The 12,433-nt window shown below is 27.3% G+C and overlaps 1 protein-coding gene across 1 annotated transcript; it reads left to right on the plus strand.

Annotated features, from left to right (window-relative positions):
* The first annotated feature begins 7,993 nt into the window (after positions 1-7,993).
* LOC121208619 (putative lipid-transfer protein DIR1) lies at positions 7,994-8,557 on the plus strand. Its single transcript, XM_041079761.1, has one exon. The coding sequence runs from the start codon at positions 8,076-8,078 to the stop codon at positions 8,379-8,381; it is 306 nt and encodes a 101-aa protein (XP_040935695.1). The 5' UTR covers positions 7,994-8,075; the 3' UTR covers positions 8,382-8,557.
* The last annotated feature ends 3,876 nt before the right edge of the window (positions 8,558-12,433 follow it).

Raw genomic sequence — 12,433 nt, forward strand, 5'->3', positions numbered from 1 at the left:
TAAAAATCATCAACAAAAAGTATGTAAATCACTTACTTGTAAGAGGAATAAGTTGCTGAAATTTTGAAGTTCAAAACCCCAAAAAATGGCTGAATTTGTGTAACATAAGTAGGTGATTATTAAATGTCCAGGGCGCCCCTTTCAGAACCCTATTCATATCCATAACATGATAAAATTGGAGCAAGAAACGCTTTTCTCCCAAATCCTGAATTTGAACACCCCGAACGGGATGCCAAAGATTTTCCATAGTACTTTTCATAGTTGGAAAGTGAATGATACTAGCTGTTAAGAAACAACCCACTAACCTGAAGATTTCCTCCTCTCCATCTGAAATCAACTCATCTTGAATTTGTAAGACTGCCTCCTCATCTTTATTAAGTGTTAACCCCGCTAACCCAGTTTCCATTGATTGTAGACAAGGGAATCAAGCCAAAGTTCCACGTGATGATGTAAAATCACTAGAAAGTGAAGCAACCGCCGTCTATCGAACAATCAAACAAGAAAACAAAAGACAAAAGAAAAACCTAGAAACTTGCTAGAGCGACAGACATCTCTCGTGCTAGGGTAGTAGACTTATTTTATAATCAAACTAATTTAATTATACTGACAATGATTTTATTAAATTCTTAAAAAAATAAAAACAAACAAACTACGATATAATAATAAATTTTCACATAATAATTAATATAAGGCCAAAGGATCTAAGTTCATGATTAAAAACCCAAAATAATTCATTGAGTCCTTACAAAAACAAAATTTCACTCAATTGATCTTTTATAGAAAAAAATAATCTATGTGTTAATGATTTTCATTGTTTGATTAATTTGACTATTGACAAAAACTAACATGTGATATATCATGTTGAAAATTTATTAATATGACATACCACGTCATTATCATATATTTAAAAATAAAAATCTTAAAAGATTATTTAAAAATGTTTAAATATTTACAGACAAAATGAACTTGAATAAATAATTTTGCCAAACTACAAATATCTTAAAAATTATTTAAAAATTTATAAAAATATGAAAATTAGTAAAAAAATATAAATAATTATTAAAAAATTACTAAAAATACATGTTTAGACTAAACCCATACAAATGATTGTCCATGTTCATTCAATAAGTATGTTTTTGAATATTATAAATATTATTTAAAATTATAAAATAATTATTAAAAATCTAATAATATATAAACTAAAATTTAAGATTTAGTCTTATTTTTTATTTTATTTTATTTTATTTTTTGTAAAAACTTATCATCAATGAAGCAAATTGTTATAAACTTAGTACGCGAATATTATATAGAAGCTGTTATAAAATATATAAACATAAAGTAAAAAATCAAGAGAATGAGAGTGCGAAGAGAGAGTGTATTTTATTGATCAATCGGATTATTTAAAATGCTTCTCCAAAGTCTCTATTTATAGGTATAAGAAGTACAAATGAAGTAGAGATATACTTCTAATGACTATTACAATTTAAAGTATACCAAAACTTATCTTGATCTTGATGGACATCCACTTAATAAGATATTCATAATACTCTCCCTTGGATATCTATTGGTAAATAATGTGTCTCGTCAAAACCTTACTAAGATAAAAATCCTGTGGGAAAAAAAATTCTAGTGAAACTTTATCAGGAAAACCCAATGGGACAAAACCTCGGTTAAGGGAAAAAAGTACAATCCATATTTACTCCCCATCATGAATACATCACATACTTTCTCATATTCTACATATTCAATCTTGAATACTAATTTTTCAAATGACTATTTGAATGTATTTCCTAAGCATTTATATAACCATTCTTTTGAAAGTCATGAGTGAGGGAAAATTTTGAAGAAATATATTTTAATCTCTTTAGAAGTTTTAACAATAATCATAGCAAACTTTAATGATGATTCTTTTATAAAAACACAAATAGGTATTTTGGATCATTTTATAATCCTCCTTCAACTATTATTTCACTAAGTCAAATTATTTCAATTCATATAAATGAACAATTTCCTGAGAATTTCAATATACTTCTAGCATTCTAAATCCTTCAAGGATTTTAATATAAACTTTATTATATAGTGATTCATAAAATGTTGTAACAATAACCATTAGATGCAAGAAATCTTTTATGAACTGTCAATTTAATAATATATCTAAAGGTTATTGCATCCACCACAAAAAAATATTATATCTTTTCATGATTAATGCCAAGACTTAGCGAAAAACTTCATATTTTTTTCTGCTTTTGCAAAACAACTTCATTTGTACCCTCACTGGCTTTTTACCTTTAGATATTTGGACTATTGGTCCAAAAACTCTACGAATTTAATTGTATTTGAGTTATGTCTTTCTATTTTGACCAATCTATTCCATATCTATATTTCTCAATAGATTTATTCAATATCCTCCTTTTATTTCATTATTTCAACAATAATATTGCATGCAAAACAATTGTCGGCCACTTTTATTATCGGTTCCATATTTTCTCGAATTAACATAACTTATCGAGATATCTTATTTTCACGATTTTAATCTTCAATTTTAGTACCTGAATCTCTTCTAGAGTTTTACTTATTAGTTATGTCTTGGGTCTCTTCTGGAGCACCCGTCTTCACTATGTGACTATCTAGATTTATTATTTCTTTTATGAGAATTTTCATATTTGGAACTTGTAATGAGTTATCCTTGTTGAACTTCTAGTTCAAATGACTCCCCCTAACTCATTACAAGTTATTATTTCTCCTCCCCTAATGTCGGAAAAACTATCGAATCAAAATAGTAATCACAAATCATGTCATAATTGAATCTCCAATACATTAAAAACATATAATAATACAAGGAGACTCATAATTAATGTATATTTCCAACTTTCTTTGAGAATTCACTCATTTTTGTTGTGATGGACCAATTGAAACATATATGCACATACAAAAATTCAAAGATGAGAAATATTTAGTTCTTGACCCAAAGTCAATTGTAATGGGGAGTATTTATAACTTATTAATTTGATGCGTACAACATACAAATCAGCATAATCTCATGTTGAAATAAGAAGTTCAGTTATCATAAGTAATGGTTTAGACATTAACTAGATGCGTTCAATCAATAATTTCTCCAAACCATTATGTGCATCAATAACAAACTTTTATAAAAAACATTCAAACTCAATCAATAAAAGAGTGAGATATAAACTCATCAGTATTAGCAAGATGAGTTGTCTTAATTGCATGATATGAAATTAATTATTTAAATAAGCAATCTTACAAGCGACAGGTTGCAAGTTGATAACACATGCGATTATTTTGTAGATGCATCTACCAAAATCATATAATATCAAAACCATCCACATGGTGGATGAATGGGCCCATATTCATTTCAGAAATGCAAGACATTAAATTTCAAATTTAGCTAGTGAGTTTCTAATAAGCAATTTTCATTAAGAACAAGCAATAAATGATAATTCTTTAAATTAAAGAATCTTCTGGTTCTTTCATGAATGCCCATATGAATTCTCAATTAATTTTCGCATCATATATGATTCAGGATGGTCTAACTAGTCACGCCAAGTAGTAAATGCATTTGTATCAGTAAACTTTTGGTTTACTTTAACATGCATTTCAATTGTACTAATAATGTCAATATAAATTGTGACAAATTGATAATCTTACTGTCATTCCTTTTACTTTGTATCCACATATAAGTATCATTTGTATCAGTAAACTTTTGGTTTACTTTAACATGCATTTCAATTGTACTAATAATGTCAATTTAAATTGTGACAAATTGATAATCTTACTGTCATTCCTTTTACTTTGTATCCACATATAAGTATTATTGTGACATTTACTACTGGAAATGTCTAAAGCAATATGAAGTCTATAATGTCATTAAGTCAACAAAATAAATATAAATTCCAAACAATTATATGCAATATTCGCTTCAAGGAATTTGCCAAAATCTTTTTTCATGCGTTGAGTCTTGATGATTTTATCAAGAAGTAAGCAAATTAAATTTTAGTAGTAGACTTTGAATACAATCAAAATCTGTTAATATCAAATTTTGAGAGTGAATCTTATTTTCCAAGTGTACAACAAGTACATAACCAATGATTTTTCATACCTTTTGCAAGTTCTCGTCAGTAATATTTTTCCACTTAATTTTAATTGAGAACTTATTTTGAATACTGTAGAGTTATACTCATAGTTTTTTTTTAAAAAAAAAACTTGCAAATTCAGGTGCATCCAACCATAACAAGTTTTAGATAGAATTACCATATTCTATTGCTCATAATTAGATCTTTCTCAGTCAAATATTTTGCTTTCAACCCTTTAATGAGGATGATGACAAAAGAAGACCACAAAGATAGTCAAAGTCAATTCAATTTAAAAACAAGAGTAATCAATAAATCAATTCTCTTTTGATTCATATGAAATATAATCTTTTCCTCATTCACAACCTCAATATGAGATCCATTATGAATATCTTTTAAAACCAATGGATTAACCATCACAAGATATTAATATATTAGCTCCTTTGGAACTTTTGACTAATTTTGCACTACCACATATTGGAATAATATTGATTTTTATTTTCTTTTATGCTTGCATTCACTTCAGGGAATGCAATAGATTTACTAGGATAAACTTATAAGCGTCCTAATAGATTTTTTATTTCATAACCACCACCTGCGTGGATTTCAAATCAAAATCCATCTATTTATATTGTCATGATTAGTCTCCAATTATAAAAAATATGATCTAATAAATAAATCATAGTAAAATATACTTGAAGATCTTTCACATGATCGTCATCACCTTAGCTATAATCACGAGCACTATTGTAAGTAGTAAAACAACTTTGTTTTCATAATAACATTTATAATCTAATAGTAAAAATCATTTAATAAACAATCAAAATTTTCGTGTACGATGCTTGAAAGTTATCCGATACACATTGTACCAAATTTCAATACCACATATATGTTATAAAATCTTATGAAGCTTCTAATCAAATATTTATAAATTCAATTAAAAGATATAATACAATCATTCAACATTAGCAAGTTAATAAGACTCAATAGATCCTATCAAATTTCCCTTTAATCAATTATGGTAGATTAATAACACTTTCCACCATAATTTTAATCAAATTACAAGAATATTTAATACCAAGAATTTAATAATGAAATCTTTAAACATCTAAATATTATACATATTATAATTTAATAAAAGAATCTTAGTTTAAAAGAAACCTTAAAGTAATAATATTTTCCCATAAAATAATTTTACCAAAAAAATCAATCAATAAAGGAGAAAAACATATCACGTAAGGATTATATAAACTTCTTTGTACAAAAGGGCATAAAAAAATTAGAGATTTATGTGTACTTGAGTTGGTAAAGGCTCTAATGATTATCTATAGTGCGCAGACCTCAATTGAAATAGCAGTAGCTCTAGGAAGAAATCGACAATAGTAAAATTTGGGATAATTTAGTGACTTATGGAGAAAAACAATTAAAAGAGAATCATGCTGATAACACATTATAAAATAAATAGATAGAGAGTAAAAAACAAAGAGAATGAGAGAGCAAAGAGAGAGTGTACTTTATTGATCAATCGAAATATTTACAATGCTTCTCCAAAGTCTCTATTTATAGATAAAAAAAAGTATAAATGAAGTAGAGATCTACTTCTAATTACTATTAAAATTTAAAATACATCAACACTTATCTTGATCATGATAGGCATTCACTTAATAAGATATTCATAACAGAAGCAAATTATTATTAAATTTTTTCAAATATAAATATTAAATCTCAAGTATATGACTTATAAATTTATGAGGGCACCATATTTTCTTGGAAATAGCTTCAAGGGGTTTTATCCGAAATTCGTAAAAACAAATTAAGATTTCAAACGTTAGATTTAGGGCTATGGTGACAGTACTTTTAAATTATACTTTTCAATATTTTTTTAAATTTAAATTTTTAATAATTTTTTTTATATATTTTTACCATTTTAATATTATTTTTACAATATTTGAAACATGGACAAATGGTTATAATAAGCCTAGATAATTATTTGCCGAATCCATTTTGGACGTGAATTCTTAGGAATTCTTTTTAATATTTTAATATATATTTTTTTATAAATCTTAAATTTTTAGATTTTTAATAATTATTTACAATTATTTATATATATTTACCTTTAAAATAATTTTTATAATATTTGAAATTTAAATCTAAAATTAATATGGATAAATGATCATACAAATTTATTCTTGATGTCAATGTTTTTGTTTTTCTATTATTTTTAGAATGTTTTTATTTAAAAAAAATATGTTGAACATCGACATCGTATCCATGTGATATATCACATTAACATCTGGCCTATATAACATGTTACTTGTTAATTTTCATCAATTATGTAAATATCTAGTAATGTTGAAATCAGTCGACAACAAAAACCTAAAGGGCTAATTATTTTTTCACGGATACAATCGGATGAGTTGATCTTTTTAATTTTTTTTACTAGTGTCTTTTTAAACCCTTATACCTTAATATAATTATGTAGTAACTTAAGCACACCATTTCAATAATACATATCACAGTGTTTTCTAACTCAGTTATGGACGTATCCTTCTTGAAAACAACACTTGTCCTCTAGGATTGAGAGCAAAACGTGACGATAACCGACAAGAAGAAAGCATTTGAAGACTACTATGATGCCATGGTAGAGATTGAAGCTATCAACAAAAAGAGGCTCAGAGCTTCCAAGTTGAGGTACAAGAAACCTTGAAGCTGCATCGAACATACCTTTTACTAACTTGTCGTCCCTTACAGGGCTACCTAATTCATTATATTCATCTACGCATCACAAGACTACTCAAAATATGACCAACAATATTGGAGCACTTTGTACTAACTCGCCCTTTTCTTTCCACAATTTCTACAATAATCCTTTGAGATGGACTGAAAGGATATAATCCTTTTCACAATAAATACATGGACTGAAAGCTTTCTTAAAAAGAGTGGAATTTCTTTGCAACTCAATAAATTGCTTGTTGTTGTCTCATAACTTGTTGCTAAAGTAGATGGGTAAATGAGATATTTGTGAATGCAAGTTATTAAAGTTCAATTTGAAAAATAATCGAATTCGATTTAATAATTATCAAATCAAGTTCAAGCTATTGGCAGAGTCGAATTTGAGAACCACAATACTTGATTTGAACAACTTGTGAGGCTAATTTAAGGTTTTGTTTTAATATATATTATATTATGAAATTATATTTTTGCCCTTATTATATAGAAAGAATTTACGAATAAGCTCAAGCTTGAATATGAACGAGCTTAATCATGCTCAAGTATGAAAATTGATTAATGAGCTTAGTCGAGCTCGAGTAGTTCGATTATGCTTGAGTCGAGCTTCAACTTGAGTTACCACATTCAGATTTAGCTCAGCTCGATTACATTCCTAACTACAACATTTTTTTTTCGGATTTGAGTAGTTTAAACATATTTTGATTTGATCTAATCTTCAGGTTTTGTTTCTTTACATGGATCAATCTTCAATGATGGGTCAATACATGTCCAAAGTATTGGCAAGATTTATGACCTAACTGTTTTGTCTCAAAAGATTTTAAATAAGACAAGCTATGAAGATTACACAATAATAAATATAGTTGTAACTACTAGTGGCACTGTTTTCATAACTATCTCAACAATTTAGGTGATTTGAATATTATTTGCATTTACAATAAAGGTCGAAAATGGATCTGTGGTCACAAGTAGGATGTTTCAAGTGATGAGATACGTTGATAATGGAATTGGATTAGAACATCCAAAAGAAAAGCTTCTTTGATTTGCCACGAGTTCACATCCCGTGAGACTACAGTTTGGTTGAACAATAATCTCAAAACCCGACAGGACCCAAAGCATATTAGGGGTTCACGGACTACTCTGCACCAAACTTTTCTCCATTCATTCCTCTATAAATAACAATCTTTGGGTAGCTTAGCTCCGCCACACCGCAGATCCCCATAGGCGTAGCTCTCGATCCACATCATTAAAAAAGTAATGGAGAAAATGAAGGGTCTGCAGGCACTTATATTGGCAATGGTAATGGTTATGGCGATCGCTACAACTGATGCTCAAAGCATTTGCAACATGCCAGCTTCAGGTTTGATGGCATGCAAACCAGCAGTGACCCCTCCCAACCCTCCGCCGCCCACGTCAACTTGCTGCTCCGCCCTCTCCCACGCTGACATGCGTTGCCTTTGCTCATATAAGAACTCCAAGCTGTTGCCTTCCCTTGGTATTGACCCAAACCTTGCCATGAAATTGCCTAGCTTGTGCAAGCTTCCTCATCCTGCAAATTGTTAGTTCCTGGCTCTCCATATTTGATCTCAAATGTGAGGGAAAATCATGCTTATTATAAGCCTCTACTTCACATTATTGTACTGAGCTTCGGGTTTTTTATTTTTATTCTTCTGTTTTCTTTTTATGTGTAGTGTTTGGTATCTTGTAATCATGTCTAATATCATGTACGTATTGTGTGATTTCCCATCCATAATCATATATCATTTCTATTATATATAAAAGTAACAACTCTAAAATTGTAAATAATCAACCACATATTTACTCTTAATATTTTTACAATCAAATATTCAAATCGTTACTATGTTATTAATAATTTTTAAATATACAAACCTTAATTAATTCTGTTTTCATTAAATTAAAATATTGATGATTGTATTATTTTATTAAAATTCGAGTAATCTATTAAAATAGTCACTTTTTTTTGTTTCAAGTTATATTTTAGTCATTTATGTATGAAATGTTACGTTTTAGTCACTTATGTTATCATGTTGTAACATTTGAGATATTGAGCCGTTAATTGCCGATAACGGTGTAACGGTAAACTAACATGACACGTTAAATCATCATTTCAAAAGAAAATTTTAGGTTAAATTTTACAATTGATCCCTATATTTTTTCATTTTGAGCAATTTAATTTTGTTATTTTATGTTCTTTTAACTTTCATTTTCTTTTTATTTTCCATTCTCTTCTGGTCCTCCCTCTGTTTTCCTCCCTTCTTAATTTCTTTTAATGTAGTTTTTCTATGTTTTCCATTTGTTAAAACTAGTCCACAAGCTTGCCCCACTCAAAAAAATTAAATTGTTCAAAAAAAAAAGGTATAGGGACTAGTTTTTATAGATGGAAACATAGAAAAACTATGTTAAAAAAAATGGAGAAGAGAGGAAAACAAAGGGAGAAGTAGAAGAGAATGGAAAATAAAGAAAAAAAAAGAAAGTTAAAAAAACATAAAAGAAAAAAATTAAATTGCTTAAAACGAAAAAATATAGGGAACGGTTGTATAAATTAACTTAAATTTTTGTTTGAAATGATGATTTAACGTGCCATGTCAACTTACCGTTACACTGTTAACGACAATTAACGGCTTAGTGAAAAAAATGCTACAATGCGATAACGTAAGTGACTAAAATGTAACATTTCAAACATAAGTGACTAAAATATGATCTAAGATAAACAAAAGTGACTATTTTAATAGTTTACCCTTAAAATTCTTATTAATGTAAATTTCACTTCTTCAACATTTTATTCTTCAATTTAATATTTTTAATTGTAATTTTCCTTTGAAATTAACGTACATATAATTTAATTAGATTTTTTCTTTTAACTAGGCACAAGATTTTTTTAATTATTCATTATAATTCTTATTAATATGAAATTATTTTATTTAATATTTTTAATATTTTTTATTTTATCTAAAATACATCTGTCAAATTTCTAATTAAATTTGCAAGCACAGTAACTAGCATGTAAAAATGAAAAGTGTCTCAACATAGTGTAAAGTAAATATGGATAAGAAAAAACAAGTTATTCAATAATAAAAAAGCAATTGAGAAGATCTGAAATGCGAAGCCTTTAATTTTAATTTAAGACTTAATGCATTTTGTCTTTAAATTATACTGTTTTAGTTGTTTTTATATTTATTTATTTTATCTAAATTAATAATTAAAATTATATTTCATTAACCGGTTAAATGCGAAGATGTTAATAAAAAGGTTTATATGTGACACTGTTACCCAATTAAAATACTATGTGTGGCATTCGTGAATATTAAAATTAAAAATATATATTCTAAAAAAAATAAAAGTTCAAAAAGAATATAAAAGTAAAAAGTAGTTAAACATTTTAGAAAATCATCATTGATTATTAAAAAAAATCATCATTCACTTTGACTATCCATTCGAGATTTATTTTATTTTAATTGAAAAGAGTTAAATAGATTTTTTTAAATGATATTTTGATTAAAATGTTAAATTTTTAAATATATTAGATTTACATATAATTTATGTTAATTTTTTAATTTAATTTATTTTATTTTTTAAATATTTTTATAATAATAAATTATTGTTAACGTGACATACAAGACAAGTAAATAATGTCGTGTCAGCTTGATGTATACATAAACTATCACACAAGTGCCACATCAATATTAATAAAAATTAATATTTTAATAAGTATTTTTGTTAAAAAAGTGATTTAATACTTTTTAAAATATTAATTGTCAAATTTAATTAAAAAAAGAGAGTTAAAAATTAAATTAATAAAAGGTGTAACGGTTGAGAACTAAATTTATCATTATATCTTGAAGAAATTAGTGGGACATAAAAAATTTTCTTCTCTTAATTTTTTTATTATTATTTTTAGTCAACCTTAATGAAGATAAAACTAACGACTTTCTATCCTAAAATTACTTAACTCTTCTTATATTTGTACTTAAGTTTAAAGAAAAAAAAGCAATTTACCAAATCGTAAAGGGACTTATCTAACTCTCTCTATATTGTTTTTTGATTGGTTGTACATGTAACATGCTTCTTGAAATTTTAATTCTGTGATTCAATGCTTGATTGCATATTTATATTTACTTGCTCAATTTTATATTAGTTACACAAATGACTGCAAATATGATAATTGTTATACATATTTCACTTTTTTATATACTCATAATTTAATTTCATTATTTGTAGTTAAAGCTTCCGAATCAAAATTATATTTTTTTTCAGAAAATGTCAACAAACTAAAATTGAATTGTTGTATTTATCTTTTTTATTTAATACACAAGCCATGTATACTTGTTAGATATCTAAATCGTGCCGTAACCTCTTCAATCTAGCCTAGACGTTAGGCCTAAATTTGAGAGATTACATCAACCACCAAAATGGCCTAATATAATTGGAGTTCTATAAAACAGTCATATTAAAACATTTGTTTATTTTAGAAGAAATTAGTTAATAACCAAATTGTTTATTGCTCATAATTTATTTATAATCTACTCGCTTAAAAAAAATTCATTTTTTGACAGTGCAGAGGAAAAGTGATACTATTCTAGTTTTAATGTAAATCATGTTTCATGCAATAGGAAATAAAATAAAAACTCATGTATTAATAGCCTAAAAGAAAATACCATGTGTGCCTTAAATAAACCTGAAACTAAGACTCGTGCCACAGTTTAAATAAGACGTTACAATTCTCAAATAATAGGAATTATAAATAATAATGGGTAAAAATAAAAATATTGATAAAACTACGAGCTGAGTCATTCGATTTGTCGATTCTGCTTCCTAACCTGGTAGGTTATCTGTAAAGATGTAAAATAAAGGATAGTGGGCTATGAACTCAGTGTGAGCCTGTTCACAAGAAAACCGAAACAAAACCTACACGCAAAGTACATAGGTTAGCAATTCTGATAATAATCACAATCATAAAACACTTTAGATTAACAATTTATCATATAATCACTTCACTACTCTATTTCAGAAAACACAGTTTCAAATGCATATGCTAATGTATGGCAATGCAAGTTCAATTTATTAGAAAGGTCCTAACCAACTTCACTACACATTTTACTTATGAGTTCCCCATAATCATTTACCATATCACCCCGCGTCGTGGATGAACCATCGTTGATTTGCAGATAAACTACCATTGATTGTGGATACACAACGTAATTGCAAATAAAAACTAAAACTGGGTTTGTAAAAATTATGGATTAACCACCAGTATTTTAGATAAAAATATTTGCAGTTAAGCTACCACTTAGTTCGAGATCGAACCATAATTTTCCGTTACTTCCACTTGTTGTGAGTGCACAACATGTTTGTAGATTAAATAAACTGTCACTTGGTTTGTGGACAAGCCACCACTGGTTTGTAGATTATTAAACTATCACTCTTCCTCGGTACAAATCATCACGTTTCATGCAATGCAATATGGCATATTTTATAACATAATAATGCAAAAATCTGTAGGTGTGCTTAACACTTATTCCATTCAACACTAGCAATAAACATGTTCATCATGTATTCAATGGGGTGGTAACAATGTTAACACTCACAATTTATCA

This window comes from Gossypium hirsutum, chromosome A10, assembly GCF_007990345.1.
Source record: "Gossypium hirsutum isolate 1008001.06 chromosome A10, Gossypium_hirsutum_v2.1, whole genome shotgun sequence".
In the NCBI taxonomy this organism is placed as follows: Eukaryota; Viridiplantae; Streptophyta; class Magnoliopsida; order Malvales; family Malvaceae; genus Gossypium; species Gossypium hirsutum.

Bases quoted from the DNA above. Each gene is read 5' to 3' on its own strand.
- LOC121208619 (XM_041079761.1), top strand. From the start codon at position 8,076: ATGGAGAAAATGAAGGGTCTGCAGGCACTTATATTGGCAATGGTAATG.